Genomic DNA, 21,580 nt, shown 5'->3' with positions numbered 1-21,580 from the left:
CTCAGTTTGTTAGGAAACAGTGTGCCCAGCAACCCAAGTGATTCATCCAGCTGGTGGCAAGAGTTCCACTGACTCCTGCTGAGGCCCAGGAAATGGGTAACAAGCCTGAAAAGAATACAGACACACAGGCTCGTGCTGTTTGATAGCTCATATTCCAAGCCAGCCTTTCTGGAGCAATATAGAGTTAGAAATCTGTAAATAATGAGGACTGTGGTGCTGCAAAGAAACAGAAACATGAAAAGCTGGATCACATCCTATTACGCCAGATGGATTTGCTATCCTAGGTGTAAAGTCTGTGAGTGCACAGTCCTTCAAAGAAGACATCAAACAAGATGCTACCAAGTATGTGAAGTCTCCAGCCCCTTCTCTCACTCAAAAAATTAGGAAAAATACTTGAAGATGTGATTTCTTTACATAACTTAGTCACTCAAGCACAGATAAGGGAAATGCTTAATCTAGCCAAGAGAAGCTAAATAACGTCTAGTGATGTATACAATCTTCTGAAATTAACACAATCAAAACCTCCAAAGCAGTATTTGAAACAAAACAAAACATGTCATTTCTGACACTGATTACATCCCACAGACTAAATGAAGAAGTAAAATATATCTTATAGATGTTATATATCTGACCTTCCCTGAGGACACATAATTTATGCTCTCTAATAATAAAGACCAGGGATGACTGCCTTAAAAAAAAAAAAAAAAAAAAAAAAAAAAGAAAGCAAACCAAAACAAACTGTAATTAAAAATGTTTCATCTTCAAATCCTGAAAGTTGTTGTTAGAGTCTTCAGCTTTTGTTTTGTTTTTGCTGGTTTAAGATCAGTTCTGAAATCTACTATACCACCGAACACTGGGAGAAAGATCTGTTCATTACAATCAGTTTGCACACTCAAATTTAGAAGTATAACTAATAACTCCTGCATTTGTACTCAAAGGTATCCAGTAAAATGTCCTGAGAAGGGATTTTGAAAAAAGGACCCCTGATTACAATTTAGTAATTACAGCCAGCAAAAAAAAAAAGTTTAATAATAAAAATCCAGCAAAAAAACCCCAAACAAACCCAAATCTGAAAGCTCATTTAAGATTCTGAAACAGGGATAAATTGTAATTTAGTAACTGAAAGTTCATTACATCACACTGAGTGTACTTTCCACACTTTCAATGAAGAGTGGGTCGTTAACTGAAAACAAGATATAAATCTAAATCTCAAGTCCTTTTCCAGTCTTTAGCAAGTTCTTTCTCTCAAGGACAACTTCCACTTACCACTATTAGCCTCGCAGCACCAGAGGCAGACATACTCCTATTTTCCAGAGAAGTCTATTGACGCACAGAAGAATCTTGCCCAAAGTCAACAAGGCAGATGTACAAATCGCTCCAGTTATGGGGTTTAACCAGACAATCCTGTTCTCAAAAACATTATTATAAAATTGGTTCATCAGTGATTCCATTGCATACATCAAGATCTGTAATATGGACTTGCCTGAAGTACAAAATTTGCAGTCTTGAAGTGTATTCAGTATAATAGCTATATATTTCTGTTCACTCCAGAAATTATGAACACATGAAAACCGCATGCTCTAAAATAAACATCTGCCATCATGTATATTAGCAAAATCTGCTGTACTTATGGAATGCATACAAATGCATTATAAAAAAATCTTAGAATTCTTTACAAATTTTAACTCCATTTTTCTTCAGTAATACTTTAAAGCGTTCAAAAGTAAATAAAAACATATTTAGTCAACAAGCTGTTCCAACTCCAAAGTAAATCAGACATGGAACTCAAATTACTGTAGTTTAAAACAAAAACCCAAACCCCATTATTTAAATCTTACTTACTGTGTTTGCAGCTAGTGTGACCTTATTCTTCCTTTTTTCTCCTCTGTTCAGCATGTATTCTATGTAATTCTCACACTAGCATTTACAAAACACAAATATTTGTGAACTCTGCTTCTGAATATAATATTAAATATGTTGTTAATTGAACACATGGGGGTGCATTGCTTGTTTACTAAATCAACTGAAATTCACAGGACTATTTTTGTAAAACTACCAACTCACAAACTGAGGCAAAGCCTCAAACCTGATCTTAATATTCTGACCTCTCCGTCTGAAACTTTCTTTGGATGTGAAGACAATCCCCCAGTACTCATCCAACTTTTACCAAGCCCCAAATAAAGTCCTTGCACAGGATTACTTCGAGAACTGTATTGCTAGATGGGCAGTCTTTCAAAAAAGAAAACAGGACGGCTTCAGTGCTTTGTTGTACAATACTGCATCATATTTTTAGTAAAGGCTGGACTGGATTTTCAAGCAAATTCTGCTTATTCTGAAAGCGATTACACATTCACACAGTTTCATTTTTCTGAAGTCTAAATGGGAAAATAACTTCTTTCTTCCTTTCTGGTTCTTTCTTGCCTTATGATATTGCTGTCCAAATGTAAATAATTACATTTCTCTGAAAAGAGAGACATACAGCTGCTTCCAGTATTTTAGACAGAGGTGAACTGATATCCTGGGTTACTTTTACCTACTGCAGAAAATTCATGAACTGCAATGGAAGATGTTTCCTTTAAATAGCACCATTCACAGCAGAGAAGACTTCCAAGATGATGTGATGAAATTTAAAAAAATGCTGTATTAAAGATTTTTTTGAAAACAGAGTCTAATAAAGAAGAAAGCACATGCTTAGGAATTAACTGGAAAGATGCAGTTTCCTGGTACTGATCTGGGACCTATAAACAGAGAAGTAGAAAGGGTGTATTTCTCAGTGTTCCTTTACAACACTGTAATACAAATTATATTTTCTATCTGTTGTGTCTTAGAGGATGGACCCCCACCAGTACAAACTGCAGTTACTAAAACTCCTCAGATCTATTCAGGTTGAGTATTTTGCCCTAGATTCTGATATTGCTTCACTATTTATTAACAGTTAAGTTTAGCGTGTGTTACAGAAATATAATTTCTGAGAAACACACCCCAGTCTTAGTATAAAAGAAATTAAAGATCCATACTGCATGCAACAGCAGAAAGTCCAACATATCAGGCAGTTTGTTTGTTAAAGCTGCTACTGCAGATTAAAATACATGTTTTACATTATTCCAAGTATCACATATAATTCACTTTTTTGGAAGAATACATGAAAAGAAATATGGCAAGCAAACTAAAAGTCATTGCATGAAAAAAAGACAAAGAACTAGGCAGTGTTTAAATCAGAGTATCTATCTCAGTTGTGACACTTCCCTTAGTACAGACCTTCTGAAATCCAGAAAAATTATGAAAGGGCTTCATCTTCCTTTTTGGACTTGCATCTTGCTTTCTTTGAAGTTTTCTTTTAAAACCTCTAACTTGCAAGTAATACACATGTGCTCTACTCAGTCATTTTCATGCCCAGAGACTGCCTTTTATAGTGGCAAAACAATTTTTCCCCCCACAGGTACATAAGTGTCCATGAAAAGGCTCTAGAAGAGAAAAGAAAGTAAATTCTGAAGGACAGCTAAAGGTACCTGTGAACTGTTCTACCTCGTTATTTTAGAGGTAACTCCTACTACACACAATAGTTTCCTAGAGTATTTACATTCTTTCAGCCAAATTGTATCCGCATGAAGGTGAGGTGGGGTGAGAGGGCTGATGGAAGGTGAATGAGTGTTAGTGAGTCTCATAAACTATACTATATTTCAAGAGTACCACAAGATGTAATACAGTAATGACACTGCAGATGCCTTTGCAGAAGCATTTGCAAGAACATGTTACGATTAGCAAAATCATTAAAGAAAAAAACCAAATGACACAAACCCACGCTATTCGTGTTTGGGATAACGAAGTTCCGACGCATTCATTCTACTTTGGCATTGCAAAATCCACGGATTTAGTTAATAGCATCCCTTAAAGATCTATCACAGACTGAAGGCCTACCAAAATTATGAGCACAGCTACTGTTATAAAAATAAGAAAAAGGTTTCTGACTATACAAGTATAACCTGCAAAACCTGCCAAGAAAGATTCTGACCAACAGAACTACTGCCCTTTTCTATGCAGTTCTTTTGACCTACACTTCTATGGTAAAATATTTTTGGCTGTATATATATTTCAGCAAGTAATACTCCCTTACAAAATACTGAGACTATAGTTTGCTTTATTCTCCAACAGTATAAAGAATGGCTTACCACTGAGAGGCATAAAGAAATGCACATATTTAACAGTACCAAATGTCTAGCAGTAAAACAGTTCAAGAATTCCTCTCAATGGTGGCCACATTCACTATAGACCAGGGCTTCCCACGAGTAGTGTTCTCTATTACTCTAACTTTAACCTCTGATTTTTGGGACACTGTACTGCGTAAGTATTACCTAAAAAAAACCAACAACAACCAACCACAAACCAGCACATATAAACTTTGCTGATTTACAGAATATATAATGTATTAATTTTCCTCAAATGCTTTGTTTTATCTTTACTGAAACTCCGTATTATGCACCATAGGTTTTTAATATTGTTCACTCTTCCTAAACGGGAAGTGCAAGAGACTGAAATTAAATTTAAGATCCTGGTAATGGACTGTCTTTTCAGAACATCTGCTTATTATTTTTAAAAAGTCTAAGAGTATGAAATTCAGGCTTTTACTTAAGAAATAATGATGGTACTTTTCAGTTCAATGATTGATTCTTTTAAATAGCTTCTAAAGCATAAAAAATTATTTGCCTCTACTTAAGATAGTACAACGTCTTTACGCTTATTTTCAATGGACTCATGAAATAAATATGCAACTGGATGCAGATTTGGAGCCTTTACTAAGAACAAACTTTCCTAAATTGACTTCTGCTTCCAGCTGTATTCAAATATTTATTTTAACCATTGAAGACTATACTCAAAAACACTACACTGCTGTAGAACTAATATTTTAAAAACAAGAGTAGATTTTTTTAGGCTATGTTGAAGGCAATAAAAATTTGGTTAATGATGTTCAGAAAAGACATTAATGCTCCCAAAGTTTTCACAACCTTGCTGGTGTATGAAATAGGCCAGGAACACGGCAAGACATGTCTTTAATGTATGTATTACCTCACCTATTAATCCCCTAATCAATTAATCAAAGTAGACTATACCAAGACTTTTTTCCTCAATGATACTAACAATAAACAGACTTGACTATTGTTGGGGAGCATAAGGGTGAATAGGAAACAGATTGATTCAGAGCACACTACTGCAACAACAAAAATGTAGAGGAAATCACAAAACACTAACAAATCATAACAGATTATAAGTTCTACATTTCATAAGGTAAAACAAATATACATAAACTATAATATTACATGTATTTTTCACATCATATCATGCTATACAATGGGCACTGGATTAATCTATGTTGTGTCTTACATTATGAAATAGCTAGCCATATACAGACTTCCAAAAATGTGTTTCTATTTCAAATCTTATTACTAATTTGCATTTCACTTATGTATGAAAACACCACTATAGTTTTTAATTTAACACTTTTCTCCAGTCTTCTTCAAAAAGACACACTAGGCATATGCAGTGGTAAAATTATACATGCCTATTCCAAAGGCCTTGCACAATTTTGTTAGGGAAAAACCCAACATATGGAAATCAGAGCTTTTACTACATAAATGGAGAAGAGAGGGACAGCAGTTTGAAACATGGTATGTATATGAGTTTCATTACTTTTCTATTTCAGTCTAATGCAATTTTCCCTAAACAAGTACAAACTCCTACAGTACAATACAAAGGCGCCTTTAAACCAAATCTTCTATCAGCGTCTTGCTCCCTGCAAAGCACTTGTTTTGGCAAACAGCTACAAGCCTGCCAAGAAAAGGTCATCGATCTTTGCCTGAAAAGCCTGAGCCAGCTTTATACAGTAAGGGCTTATTACAAACACACAATGCTTACCAGATGTTCCATCAGCTAACTGGATCCAATCCAAGGGATGGCTATAAATCCACGGAGAGATGTTCGTTAGGAAGGCATTTTGCCACACAAAGTCAAAATTACGTAAGCACCCTTTGGAGAACCTCTTCACTGAGCAGTGCAGTTTAAAAGGATCATGCACCAGACTGAATTGTCACAAAGTACTGATTCATGTTTGCACCGATACCTTTAAAAAGAATTTTGGGTTTGATCAGTCCGCCTGCAACATTCATTTTCCCAACCAAATGCCTGTGCCATTACTGAACTCAGTGTTAACTTGGAAGAGCAAAGAACTTAATGTGGACTGTCACACTACTATTTCACAGCTCCTCCTCTCACGCTTTCCAGTTGTTGTCATTCAGTTAACAACACACAGACATCTGCTTTCAGATGCCATGCTACCAACAGGTGAAATTTTGTCTCAGGAGAAACATACCTACCAGACCAACAAGCAAATACACAAAGTCAGATGAATTAGAGATATCTACTGGCATTAACTTATTCTAACAGATTCAGGAAAACAAGAGATTTATTTAAAGTTGTTCATTCAAGATACAAAAAAATTGTCTGGCTGAGCATCATAACCTTCAAGTTTCCATGCTAGTATAAATGCAATGCTTGGGGGGGTTTTGGGGGGCCTGGGGTTTTGTTTGTTTAAATAGACAAACTAGATGCTCAAGATCTGGATGGGCAAGGATTTCTTCTGTTTGTAAACAGTCATAAAATAGATTAATAGTTCCAAGAAGAGAAAGAAACCTAGAAAAAAAATTCATTTTTGTAATAAGCTTCGACACTTCAGCACAGAGGTATTTTAAGATTAAACCAAATAAGACCCAAGAGAAAAGATATATTGGTAATAGTTTTGAATTATCCCTCCTAAGAGGAGAAGATGAAGACATAGCAGAAGGAGAAAACTTTGCAAATCAGTCTAAGCTTCTTTTAGTTCTTTGATTTTACCCTTTTTCCCTACTGGTGGTCTGAATGACTGCTGATCTTTTGGTGCTGAAGAAAGGAAAAGCTGAATAGGGAAAAATAATCCCTCAAACCCTACCTACATAAAACCAAAGCTTCAAAGGATATAGGTTCTCAGCTGATACACTGCGTAATGGGTTTCAAAAACAAAGATTCTGGTTACATTTGAAGTTGGCTCACACACTGCTGCGAGCTGCTGTTCTGTTAAAGCAAGGAACCCTACAGAAGGAAAACCAAAAAGCTAGTGTAGTATCCTACCTTTACCCAAGCTATGAATAAAATCGTGACATTAGGCCTTTAGAAGAACTAGAATCCTCCCGTTCCTGAGACTGAACAGAGCAGAATAACAAATGTGTGCCTGGTTTCTCCAATTGGGTATTTTACTTTACATTAGGGAAGGGAGAAAAGGTATACAATATAGACACTTCAAACCCTATCTCCCTGAGCACGCAATATGCCTGGGAACTTTCAGGGGGAGCTGCATTTGTGAAACAGCTCTAACTCATAAACCTACATGAGTAAAGGGACTCAAGACAGAAATCATCCATTTAGCACTGCCAGTTCACCACTGTCCTGTTCAGATATTTTCAGATTATTTTAACTCTCAGAAAAAGCCCCAGCCTTGAGTCTAAAAATATAATATTTATGTGGCTTGCTGAGTCTTGGTAAACAGCTTCCCAGGCATCAAGCACCATCCTTACATCACAGGCACTTTACATTTTATCCCTGGAAGACTGCCTGGCCCAGTGCCACAACAGACCTATTTGTGCAGATCCTTCCTGTTCCACCTACAGCTCTGGAGAAGCTGCAGACTCTTGTTGGCCTCCCCTCCCTGAGGGCAGCATGCTCTGACTCCATCTTTGCCTCTCCTCAGGCTCTATATGGCTCTTCCTAAGCCACTTCCAACACGTCAGCTTCCTCTCAGATATTAAAATACAGAAGAAGCTAAGGATGTGCATGTGCTGGATGCTCAATCAAATTTGGAATTGCAAAATAAGAGATAAGAGGGCTATTAAAGGACCCCGTGACTCTTATTTTCCGCGTGTTTACCATAAGTGCATGGTTTACTATATAACAGGTTCTCCATCCATCCTCATTTAAAAACAAACAATCTAGAAAAAAGAGGTAACCTTTGTAAACAAGCAGTTAAACCAGCACAGACAAAACTAATAAAATACAGAAGGTTGACTCCTGTGTTAAAATCTTAAAATTCAATTATTTGCAATGACAAGCTGGTGATCAACTTGAAATTTTATTTTAGGGAGAGATGCTACCACCAGTAGGAAAGGTGGGCTAGAGATATCAGGATGTATCCATCAGGATGTATCAGTGGGAATAAAGAACAATTTGTACACCTTCTAAAAAACTGGGAAATATTTCTAGAAAGAGGAAGAGATGAGCTGCTTTCTACCTACTGGAAGAATATTCAGCTGAGGTCTATCTACCTAGTCATATACTAGAAATTCTGAACAACACAAACATTCTCTCAAAGCGTGTTCAGCACCCCAAGATCAGCAGCTGATGGTTACCAGAAACTATTTCACGGTCTGCCTGATGATAATAGGTGATAAAAAAAAACACCAAAAACCACACATCAACCCAAAAAACCCAACCTGTCAAAGTTGTATTTGCAATAGAAGACGTTATGGAAAGAAAACACCACTCTTTACTAAGGCAAATTCCTGAAACAACCAAGCAAGAAGACTAGCTCCACATGTCATTATGACTTTGGTATTTCTAGGTAAGCACCTTCTGCTGCTCTCTGTTCAGACAGCGCCTAGCACAACCAGATATCATTTTCTAGGCCCTTATAGCATATGAAGCCTAATTAATGATGACAACGACAATTACAAAATAGTCTAGGGAACAAAAGCTGTGACAAATGGATACACTAAAAATTGTAGATATAAGTTTTCAACCCATGGGATATTTTCTACTAACATATTGTTGCAAAAGGATGCTACAACATACAACAGAAATACAGTTTTTCTTACTATATTGATTCTACCAAAACTGGATGCCTAGAACAAATCCTGTGGATATTCTGATTAACACTATCTATTTTATAGATTTATCAAGTATGACACACAAATGGCATTAAGAAGCATACCCTGCTTCTACCAATACTATTTTCCTTTTTCCTGCAAACCTTCTGCCATAACAGAATCACAGAATAGTTTGGGTTAGAAGGGACCTTTAAAGGTCATCTAGTACACACACACCCACCCGTAATAAGCAGGGACATAGACCAATCAGCAATAATGGTATTTGCAAAACTGAGGACCTTCAAGTAAATGAGCTAACAAGAACTGGGAAACCTCTTCTAGACTCATATATTTTGACTTAGATGTTAAATACGCAACAATGTAGTCAGTAGTCTAAGGACTTTTGTTGGACATTTCAATGCAAAAGGCCAAATAATCAACCTAAACAAAATGTTTTGCATTCACGAAATACTGCCATGACTTCAGCCAACAGGCTTTATTGTTAAATATCACCTTAAGTTCTTCATCCTGCGCAACTTATCTTATGAGCAGATAAATCTGAAGGTGAATGTATTAGAAGATGTAATCTTTTGTAACTACATAACTCAGATGTAATCAGGAACTTCCAACAGGCTGCTTTCTGCAGTACCTACCGCCTCCAGCATGAGCTGTGGTCTTTTATTGCAATTCAGCTACCTGCTCTAAAATGGGGAATCTGTAATTATGTAGAAAGACAACTGCACAACGCGAATTGGGACATCTTACAATGACAAATAGTCATTAAAATTGATTAGACATAGTACATAGGAAAAGAGTTTTGAATAGTTCTTAAATTTTTATTACATGATACCTATAATAAATACAGTTAAAAAAAAAAAAAAAACCCTAACCTGTCAAGGTCATTCTGAAGTCATTCCACAGTTGATTCAAATGGTAACTTAATTTGTAAGTTGGTAGAAAGCTACCATAAGTAACTGTATACATTTGTGTCACACATAAGCCAATAATTCCAAAGAAAGAAGAAATCTACAATGACAAATGCAGCAAGGAGGCCACAAGCTTTTACATACAGCAGCACGTGTCTTTCGGTCTATATAAAACTGACTTTGTTGAAAATGTTTTTAATCATTCCTGAGGCAATTTACCTCTCTTACGTACTTGATGGCCATCTATTATTCCAGTTTATAAATTGAATCACTGTGTCATCATATTAGTTATTTTTTAAACTTTCAGCCTGCATTTAGATATTGATCAGCTACACCAGCGCTCTTATAGTTCTGAAATCATTCAAAAAAATTCACTCACAAAATTCTATAGGCACTAAAATAGATCAAAAAATACTGCCAAAGCATGTCAATAACCCAGTCAATGAGTGCACTTCAGCCTAGAAATAATGCATACGCTACAACACTGAATTAATATAGAAAATCAGTATGACCTCAGACAACAAGCAGCACTGAAGAAATTAATAAGGCAGTATGTCTTACAGAGTCTCCTGTCCATCCAAAGACTGATAAACAGACACACCTTTCTCCATAGATCTGGCAAAGTTGAAGATACAAGACCAAAAACCCATGCAATCATTAGATCCAGTTTGTGAAGTAACAGAGAATAAATATGATAGACCTTTCCCAAGCCAATTACTTCTTACAAACACTGGTCTACTATAAACCTTGTTTTTCCTATAACTGCATATATAAAATGGAGCCACCAGAGGTTTGGTTAATAGCAGAATTGACTGATTACATGCTTTGCAAGTCTGACAAAATATTCTGGCAGAGTAACAGCAACCACCCATATTTTGAACTGGCGTCCCAAAAGCAAGTTATCAGAAACTCTTTAAAGATCCTATGTGCATGCATATGGCGCAGCACGTAGCTCATTGAAGTTAACCAAAAAATCCCAAGTAATACTACCGGATACTGTGTCAGGTCCGTAGAAGCTTAATTTTTTTCTTTGACCAAAGGTATTTGTTTTTAGAAGTTCTGAGTGGGCAGTTATTATTTGTCAACACATTAAAAATTCAATAACAGAATGAAAATTATAAAAAAATATTTTTGTAATTAGAACTTTACTGATTAACTGTTGCAGTTATTTTAGCCTGTGAACGGATACCATAGTGTACATCTCCACTTGGGAAGTTTCCACTGAGACAGCTGTTTCCATTCATGGGAAACACAAATGCATATTTACACTGAATGCTCAGAGCCATTTAAAATAAAATAAATCCAAGGAAGGTAAATAACCCCACAGATCAATTTTGGCACAGAGAACATAAAGACCTGAATCACAGGTGTTACGGAAATACCGGTTACATACTTTAAAATGGAAAATTTAAAAAAATGTATTTTAAGAGCTGCTTTCTCTCTCTCTTCCTACGTCCCCATCAGCAAAGGCATACTGAAGTATTTTGCAGGACTGGTTTTGAAAGCACAATATTGGGGATGTTCAAATTTTAGCAGAAAAATTTAAATCCTAAATTTTAAGAACACCCCCTTCTGCATGACAAACAGTTATTTTAGCAATTTCTTTTCAGTATGTGGGCCAGACAGTTCCTACTACAGAATTTACAAAAGATTGCTAAAATAAATAGTTACTCACCCTCCCTCTCATTGCAGAACAAACATTCAAGAAGCTGTAAGCGGGCTCCAAAACAGGGTTAGTGTAAAAAAGGTGATGATAAAAATGTTCCTGTTGGGTTTGTTGTTGTAAGGCCTTTTTAGGTAGCTTGCTTTCCACTTCTCAGACTTTAGCATTTGTTTTTTCCCCACCTTTTTCTGCTTCAAAGACTAGAATTGAATGGGAGCAAGTTCTAGAAAATTAAGTTTTCAGAACAAACCCAAATACCTTGAGATTTGAACAATCTACTGTGAGAGCTGGCAGTGCCACAAAATATCCAGTGAAGAGCAGACTAAGTCTTGTGCTTTCCAGGCTGCCCCCTCACAAGTGCCCTGTTGCTGCAGTAGAGCTTCTCCTTTGGCTGGCTTCTGAAGGCAATTTCATAATACAGGAAATGGCAGGGAAGCTGGCACAGCTCTATAACCTCCCATGGATTTGTAGTTGTCTTCAGAATTGGAGAAAAATTGCCAGTAGCAAAGCCAACAACTCAACTCTTCTTTCTACAGTTCCACATAAAAATACCTGCCTGATGCTGATATTAGTATCTAAGTCTGTCTCAATGTGACCAAGGAAAGGCAGAAGTACTCTACCTTCCTTTGTAATCTGCCACACAAATGATGAAAGTCCATGGATGATTCACTTTAGAGGAGGGGGAAGGAGGAAGAGAAATTGTGTACTTTTGTTGAGGAATAAATTGTTTTGCGTTGTTTTGCCATGCAAGTGCAAATAGTGCAGAGGGATAAGCAATCTGGGAGCATCCCAGTTGAGTACAATTGAGTTTTAAGAGGTATATACTAACAACATCTTATGTCAATATTACATAAAAGCTTACTAAACTGACTGAGAATATACTACTAATGAGAATGGGTCTTCTTTATCCACCATTTAGGATCTTATATGTGAACTTTCAATTTATATAGCAATTTATTCACCTAAAGGCTCACCTGCAAAACTAGGACTTTTGACTCTTAGAGGCAATTTAATAGAGGACAATGCTCTCTGCCCATATTAATGGATTCAACTGAACTTAAATCAATTATATCAAAACAGAATTTGTATATCTATCTTAATCTTTTAGAAGTGCCAAATAACTGAAATTACATTATTGATTGCTGATAATTAGAAACTTGAATATATCACACAGAAGAAACAAACCCAATTTTCAGTACACAGAATTACAAGACAATACCAGTTGGCAAGTATATACTTCATCTCCGTGGCTAAGATTTTTTTAATTGCCTTTTTTTTAAAATACTGCTAACTGAGAAACATGCAACGTGATTGCTTCCTCCCATTGAAACTGTTGCTACAGGCAATTTTATTTTCATAAATTGCCAAGTTTTTCCCCTCTAGAATCTGAGGTGAAATAGTGATACCCATTTGTGCAGCATGAAAAGAGTGTTGTGTACTCTGTTGCTATTCACAATGAAGACTGGAGTTCAAAAACAAGATCCTGGTTAACAAATTAGGTCAGGAGTAGCAATCGCCTCAACCAACCCTCGCCATTCAAAAGTCATGCAGTTTAACCTTAATCCTACACTCCTTTCATGGTCAACAAATACAGATCAACTACAGTGACCTGCCCCATTGAAATGCATAAAATACAGATCGGATGTCTTCTATTTACATAGATATTGATATATGTATATATAGACAGATTAAGTGAAATAGGCATTTCTGAAACATGTAGAATAAGTTACTCCCTGTGTGGGTTAAGTGTTTCTGTTGACTATAGAAGGATGCATACAGTTGTTAGGTTAAACTAGGTGCTTTGCTAAGACAGTTTAGTGAAGTGAGAGGAGACTTATCCAAAATTAGCTAGGCCTCAGCCCTAATAAAGCAGTCTAAAAATAGGATTTCATAACATCGTTAACAAAACACCATAAAAAACAGTATACCAACTGTTGTACAAACCTTGTCCAATTTCCCTCATGAGGGAAACCATAAATTTCCTAGAGAATTTTGCAATACTTCTACACAACACTTTTCCATGGTTATTTAATTATATGGGAAAGCTCTAAAACCGTAAAAGTTACACTGCATTTTTTAAGCACATCAACTTCTCCAGGGTTCTACCAAATTCACACTAACTAAAGCCTCTTGGTCTTCCCAAGGGCTTCCCATAAGACAGCATTTTGTAAGCAGTTTTCCCTCAGTGGCCTGTTTCCATTTGAGTGCTCCCTTTCAATGCTAATATAAGCAACACAAATTCTAGTTCTGCACATTTCTCTCCAAGCACCTTTCAAGTGTCACAGGGTAATGCACCACATAATATAGGAGACCCTGCCATCACCATTTTTTCCTCTTCCTGTACAAAAGGTTATAGAGTTTTAAAGAACTTCTGAAGAACAACATAACACCATTATTCTTTGACAGTCTGGCACAGCTGAATGCATCCTGTTACAGAACAGTAACACTATGTTCGTCTGGGTATCAATTAGCTACCAATGGAAAGTTGGAAGAACAACTACCTGCCCTATGACAGAACAACACCAATGCCTTTAACCACATTTTATGTCCATCACTGACAGGCCAATTAGCAAGATATGTGGAAGCTACTATTACACTGGTATTTTCTTCAGAATGAAGTAAGAAAAAAAAGGCAGAGCATATCTTATGTGGGTACAAAATGTGGCTATAAGATGAAGTTTAAATAACAGCTTGCTACGTTTTTAAAATTCAGGAATTGGAGCAATTTGTGTTTTTGCAAGCTACTGTTAGTAATTGGTCAGAGCACAGCAATTCGTTACAAGTAACAGAAATATGAATGCGTTCTTCTACTGTTTCTCAACTGTGCCAGGCAAAATAATTTCATTTCATTTCATAGCACTTTCTGTTTCAGTTCCTGTAAGGGTTTATGTGAATCTCCTTTATGTAGTGTGAACCAACGATAACCTCATTTAGCTGAGCTCTATGAGCTACCAGGGAAGGCTGATCAGTGGACATGATTTAAAATAATCAAGCCTAAACCAGCCATCTAAGCTATTTTAGCCAGTCAGGCTGTCATTGAGAGCATGACTAAGACAGATGGATTTGCTTCTTCATAAGTTCTCTTATACCCACCATATACCACCTGACTCTGTTCCCACTTAACAGCAGAAAAATATCTTAAGAATTGAATAAATATTTCTCTTTCATCTTCCTTTTTTTTTCCACAACATGTAACTGCTGTGTCATAAAAATGAAAACACCTCTTATCATTACAATGTGTTGGTCATTACTTTACTTGAAAAAGAAAATATTCAGTGGAAAAACACCAACTGTTAGAATAATTTAAAAAGCAAATAAACTCTTTCTCCCCCCACCCTTTGACATCTTATCATTTCTAGCCACATAATGGTTAGCATTCTTCCAAAAATAAGAATTTGGAAGTTTCTTCTGGAAGTTAATACTACTAAACTCTTCTCATTTCATTACTCTCCTTTGAGCTGGTACTGTTACCATCAGTCATTAACAGGGTAGGATGAACTGCAACTGCTCATTGAGTCACAGGCAGATACATCAAAACGTGTTCACTTTAACTTGAGCTCATACAGATTTAAGAGGCTATTGGAACAGCACCTCCTCTAATACTTCCATTTCAGAGGCCCTTGGAAGATTAATTCATGAAAGAACAAGACAAAATATTCGAAGTCCCTACCTTCACCTGATGATCCTGAAAGGTCTATGATGACATACACTCTCCCTTCTGGCTCCAAGTCAATCTGCAATCAAGAAGAGAATTAGAAGAAAACTTAGAATGGCTCCCAAAGCAAGCTACTGCACATGCAGGAAACAAGAAGTTTCCAAAACTTGCAAAGCCAAGGTATAGGCAGGGCACATGGACAGGTCTACAGTTCACTACCAACAGAGCCTCCTTTTGCAAAGAGGTGTTGAGGACTCTGCACCTTCACTGAAGTAAAAAACAAGTGTGTGCCCTTAGCACCTGGAAAGCTTGAACCCAGTGAATTTTACAAATCATATATTTAATGCACTGTTCTGCCATACATTTGCACCACTGTTTCCAAGGAGACAAGGAAGAAAGTTAAAAAGTGGTAGTATCAAATAACTTCTTTACTGTAATTTATACTGAGCCTAGCTATGCAAATGTGAAAAGCAAGACTGTGACCTATTCAGATCCCAGCGAGACAGATCAGCTCTGGTCACAGAACAGGGGAAATGAACACACACTGCTCGTACGGCCAGTTAACACGTGTTTATAATACTCCCTTTGTATCCCCACTGGGAGAAAGAAATACATGCTTTATCTGCTTTTTTTTTTTTTTTTTTTTTGGGGGGGGGGATGCAAAATACAAAATTTGTTTGTTTCTGCACCATCCTGGTAGATTTTAAGGAGTCTTTGCTCTGTGGAGATCACTTCCACTCAGCATGAAATACAGGTGCTCAGTATCAAGCTGCTGTACTTCAAGATTTCACATGGGCTGTGGGAATAAGTTCCTGTACCCTTAGGCACCACAACGAAGAGCTTAATACAAATTTTCCTTTATTTTACCACACATTTCATCAGCAACTCTAAATACTGCTGGATTTCAGCATCTTAAACGGTGCCCCATATATTACAGTTTTTGCAGCCACCCATCTCTCAAAAGTCAAACTGTAACTAAAGGACTACCTAATCAATAGCTCTTACTGTCACATACCAGTTGTCACAGAATTTCAGAGACTGAGGAAGTGACATGGTATACATTAATACTGTATTTTCATTCTGTTTTAGTAAGTAAAGCATGCAGATAAAATTGCATGCCCACTGCCACGTGCCTCCGACGGCCTTGTCTGCCAGGGCCTGTCCTGTGTCCCACGGCCCCAGACAGTAGCAAGCAGTCAGGGAGGCAACAGAGCAGCCCCAGCCCTGGGCATTGGGCACCTCCCTGGGGATGGGAGCAGGCCAGGCGCAGGCCGGGCTCTGGGCCTGCAGGTGGGCCCAGCTCGGCATGGCCCAGGGCTGGGCGGTGGGGGCAGCCCCAGAGGCTGGGCAGGGACATTGGGGCCTGTTGGTGCACCCTGGGCCCTGACACCCACACAGGACTTGGTGAGATCAGGCCTGCTGCGTACCAAACCAGGGTAACACAGGGCAGGTGAGAAAACAGGAAGGAGATGTGCCCCAAAAAGCCCCTTCCTCCCCCAAGTGAAAAAGCAGCAGGACTATGGGTCCTTGCTGGTGCCAGACCAAATGGATGCAGGACAAAAAGAAGGGAGCATGCCTCATCGACGGAGTCTGGCCAAGCCCTGCTCTCCACACCAGGCACCCCAGAGCTTTCCCAATGCCTCTCCTACACTGAGGCAACGGCATGCGGGGCTTGTGACTGGGAACAGGCTACCTCCCCTCCCACCCCACCACCGCCCTCCTCCTCCTGTGCCAGGCTGCCCTGTCACAGCAGAGGAAGGTGGGCTTTGCTTCGCCCATGTCAGCTCCCCGGGCTAACACAAACGCTACTGCGCTGCCTCCTAAGTCACGAGCGACATCAGGGCATGGCACCAGGCCAGAGTAAGATGATAATCAGGAGATCACCAATTCACACTAATAACTTGGGAGACGAATCTGTAAAGTATCAAGTAAATGAAGAAAGGAAGGAGACGCCAAGATGTCTGGGCTGTGCCATGCTTCTCCCGTCTGCATTCAACAGGCAGCTCCATGGGGCCACCTTTTTTGTTTCCAGGTTTCTCTCATCACCTGAGGGGACCTTTATAAGTGGGGCACCTCTGCTGTTTCCCTCTTTTGGACCACAGCTGCTGAATACATCAAGGTGACACAAGGTCCCCCCCTCTATGAACCAGCTTCTCACAAAAACGCTTCTGTGCCCTTCAAGAGTGAGCCAGTAGAGGATTTCACAGGTCTGGCTGATGTCATTGGAGCAACAGATCAAGAAAATTATTTCAGCAGCTGTATTGTCAACAGACGAGGCAGGAAATAGGTGTTAGCAAGGCCAGGGGTTACTCAGAGGAGAGGATAATGAAAGCGTGGTTGAGTGGTTTTCCATAAATAAAGTGTTGAATATTAAGTGAAGACTTTTTTAACAATTTCTGAACTGGCAGCATGAGTTTTGTGGGGGAGTTTTTTAGGGTGTTTTTTTAATTTGTTTTTAAATAAAGCTACTGATCTTTAAATATTACTCCTCTCCCTTTGCAGTTTTTAAGTAAAAAAAAAAAAATAGTATTAGTAGATCAGAGGCACAGGTGCATGAATAGACTTTGATGTCTATGCTGAGGGAAGCTTTTGAAAAACTGCTATAGCAACTCAACAGATGGCTGTATTAAAGACAGGCACATCTAATGCTCTGTTTGTATCGGCACTATATACTGTTAGGTTAAGCTTTCAGTAAAATACTTGATGCAGTTCAAATCCCAATGTGCACACACACATACAAACCCCCAACACCATTCCCAACAGAAGAATCAAGCATCTGGAGGAGTTGATGACCACCATCACAAAATCTCTATTCTGCCCATTTAAGTACAAACAGCGTTGGAAGCAACTCAGCAAAAAGACTGGAGCACTGAACCCAAGTTTCCATTACCCATCCAGTGGACTGTTTTCACACACAATTTATTAGAAATGCTGCTTACTGATTTTAATTCAGAATTTTTGCTGATGCTCTAAGCAGAATGAAGTATTTATAAAAGGGAGTCTCTTTTACAAAGTACGTACATTTCAGTCTTAAAATGTTCTAATACCAATGAGAATGAAATGGACATACTCATTTTTAGATTTATAGAATACCTACCACATTTCATTTCAGTGAGTACCTATACTGACAGTCTCATCAGTCACATGAATTAGTACTTTTGCCAGAAGCCGGCAGCTCAGCTGCCTCAGCTGACCTTACATATAAAAAGAACACCCCCAAAAAAGCAGAAACCCCTAAACTGATAAGAATCCTTCTTTTGATCTTGGGTCTTTCATGTATCAAAGCAAGTATGGAATGAAAAGGACTGATTCTAATTTCGCATAAAATATTTCTAATTTAATGCCTAGAAATATAATGGTATGAATACCTCCAAAACACTCAGATTACTAGACTACAAACAACTACATGCTTTTTCTTTCAATCTGCACATTAAACTACACTTAGAAGAATGTGGAGACTATACCATGACATTGTATAAATACATAACAGAAGATACAGAGAGCGCAATCTAAGGTTTCCATGACTTTTTCACCAAATGCCCTGAAAGTTATCACATGTGAAATGCCCTTAGACATATGTAACCAGAAACAGAATGACTGGCCGAATTCAGCTGAATATAACAGACATCCTTGAATGCAAAGGAGATTGTCTGATCATGGCCGTTCTGATCCTGACCCTTCTCTTTGACTAAAAATACTTATCCCTGAAGGCAGCCAAGCATTTATACATGCAGAGAGACACTATGAGAAGGTATCTGAAAAGACATGACTATTCAAAAGGACAACAGGGAACAAAGCAAGATGCAAACTAGGGAAGGGACTAGAGGAATTGATACAAGAGCAGCTTTACTGTAAGCAAGACACATTGCAAAATATATGCCTCGCCTATACACACTACATTCTCTGAATGCAACAAAAGATGCAATGACTATCAGTGCGCTAAATGTTTGATCACCAAAGTGTTCTATCCCGTTACTGGCCCACACTATTGTTGTGAGTTTTTCTTAAAATACAGAGTTTTAGTAGGTGCAAGTAAGATTAATTGTAAAGGTACTTTAAACAACTTCTATATTGCTAAAATAATCCTTATGTGGCAATGTATTGAGATTAGTACAATGACTGCTGGAAAGCAGCACAAATCTTGAAAAACTCCAGGCATGAATAAAGCATATTAGTAGCCTGTTTCAGGGAACAAAAGGCAACCATCCATAAAACCAGACATACTTTCAGAGGAAAAAAACCATGTTAAAGCCATGGCCAAGTTTCAGCATATTGAAGGCATTTATATAGTTTCACAGTCATTAATGGATTTTATTTTCAACACCCTTCTGAGACAGTTCCCCATCTGTAAAATGAGATACTCCCAAAGGCACAAGCTAGACTAAATGACTTGCCAGAAAGTCATACAAGAAGTCTACAGTTAAAGAAGAACTGAACTCAGGTCTCTGGAGGCCCAGACTACCCACTGGACCATTTCTCCTATTCCTCAGTTAAGCTTCACTTTGACAAGCCTTACACATCCTGTCTTCCTGCAATATCAGAGACACTCGAGTATTTTTTTTTTTTAATTTTAAACAACTTAAATGGGTACATATCTAGGAGGCAATTTCCTTTCTTTTCCATTCAGTTGGTGAGGCCACACCTTGAATACTGTGTTCAGTTTTGGGCCCCTCACTACAAGAAAGATGTTGCATTGCTGGAGCATGTCCAGAGGAGAGCGACAAAACTGGTGAGGGGTCTGGAGCACAAGTCTTACAAGGAGCAGCTGAGGGAACTGGGGTTGTTTAGTCTGGAGAAGAGGAGGCTGAGGGGAGACCTTATCACCCTCTACAACTACCTTTCAGAGGCTGTAGCGAGGTGTGAGTCGGCCTCTTCTCCCTGGTAACGGACAATAGGACGAGGGGGAATGGTTTGAAGTTGCACCAGGGCAGGTTTAGGCTAGACATTAGGAAAAACTTCTTCACCGAAAGGGTTGTCAGGCTCTGGAATGGGCTGCCCAGGGAGGTGGTCGAGTCCCCATCCCTGGAGATATTTAAAAGAAGGATAGATGAGGTGCTCAGGGACATGGTTTAGTGGTGGGATGGCAGGGTTAGGTTAAAGGTTGGACTTGATGATCTTAAAGGTCTTTTCCAACCAAAGTGATTCTATGATTCAGTTAATACCCATCAGTAAAAACACTATCAAACAAAAATTGCTTAAATATTTCTCTGCAGCATTTCTAAAGCATCACAATTCTTGGGCAACTCTGGAGTAATGCAAAATTTAAGCAAACTATGCAGAAGAGTGTGAAGGTAGTTCAACTTTTCCTCAAGGTTTGCTTTTTGCAAGCTTCTAACTCCTAGGCATTCTTCTGAAAAACTGAGTCCCTAAGCTCATCTAAAAGCTCACCACTCTCCTCTCAGATGGAAGATGTAATTCCCAACCTCAAAAATATGAAACTCGGACAGAATTCTCTGAGACTAAGATTTTGCTAAGGAAACCACACATTCTCTCTAATTTTATAGGGATGAGGAAGATTAGAATATGCTATGAAATTATTTGGGTTGCACTGATGCTTCATCTTCAAAGAAGATTTTACGTTCTTGACCACCATACAGCCTGAATCATCCCATCAACATTTGGGGGTGCTTTGTTCATTCTAGCTGATAGCACCAGCACAGATATTTTGCATGCCCTATGGAGCAAACTGATACCTGTTGTGAACAAGTGATAAACCGCTATAGAATCATAGAATCACTTTGGTTGGAAAAGACCTTTGAGATCATCGAGTCCAACCTTTAACCTAACCCTGCCATCCCACCACTAAACCATGTCCCTGTCTTAAGTGGCTCAGTGCCCCCTTACCATAGGTTTACATTTGATCATAATAACAGAGTCCATCAGCCACTTAATGCCCCAACACAAGAACATCACCTAATATTAGGTGCACTGTACTCATTTAAATGCCAGCTTGTCTCTTGAGAGAAATTTAAGGATAGTCAGACGTAAATCTCAAATCTGAAATAAAGAATGACTAGATAAATGACTGAACTTCCTAACCACAGAAAGGTTGAGTAAGCTTTACTCTGATGTTCCTTAGCTAAACAGTATGTGAAATACAGCAAAAACCCTTCGACCACAAAGCTGTTTAGGATTTTGGCAACAGTATAAACCTAAATGGACTGTATAAGCAACAGAAACAGAAAGAATTAAATCATAAAACCTGCTTTGCACCTCTTGTTGTGATGTTCTAGGATTATCTGATATTTGGATAGCTTAGAGCATAAACCTCCAAACACACGAACTGCCACTGCAGATGGTTATTTGACTCATGTAGGACTTGAGAAGTCAGTATCTATTAACCCCTACTGAGCACAGGGTAACAGAGTTTCTCTTTGAACACACAACTTCTCTGAAATGAGAAGGGAAGGGATTGTGCGTTTAAAGAACTGGTATCTGAAAGGCTTGGGGG

At 38.3% G+C, this 21,580-nt stretch overlaps 1 protein-coding gene across 1 annotated transcript in view; it reads right to left on the bottom strand.

Annotated features, from left to right (window-relative positions):
* Positions 1-21,580, bottom strand: part of PRKCE (protein kinase C epsilon) — a 296,989-nt gene that overhangs the window by 180,654 nt on the left and 94,755 nt on the right. Inside the window, exon 2 of the mRNA XM_009635670.2 lies at positions 15,145-15,208. Coding sequence (XP_009633965.1) covers positions 15,145-15,208 — 64 coding nt within the window. The remainder of the gene's footprint in view (positions 1-15,144; positions 15,209-21,580) is intronic.

The sequence above is a fragment of the Egretta garzetta genome, unplaced genomic scaffold (genome assembly GCF_000687185.1).
Source record: "Egretta garzetta isolate BGI_Z169 unplaced genomic scaffold, ASM68718v1 scaffold123, whole genome shotgun sequence".
Lineage (NCBI taxonomy): Eukaryota > Metazoa > Chordata > Aves > Pelecaniformes > Ardeidae > Egretta > Egretta garzetta.
Note: the sequence above shows the minus strand (reverse complement) of the source record. Positions and strands in the feature narration are given on the sequence as shown.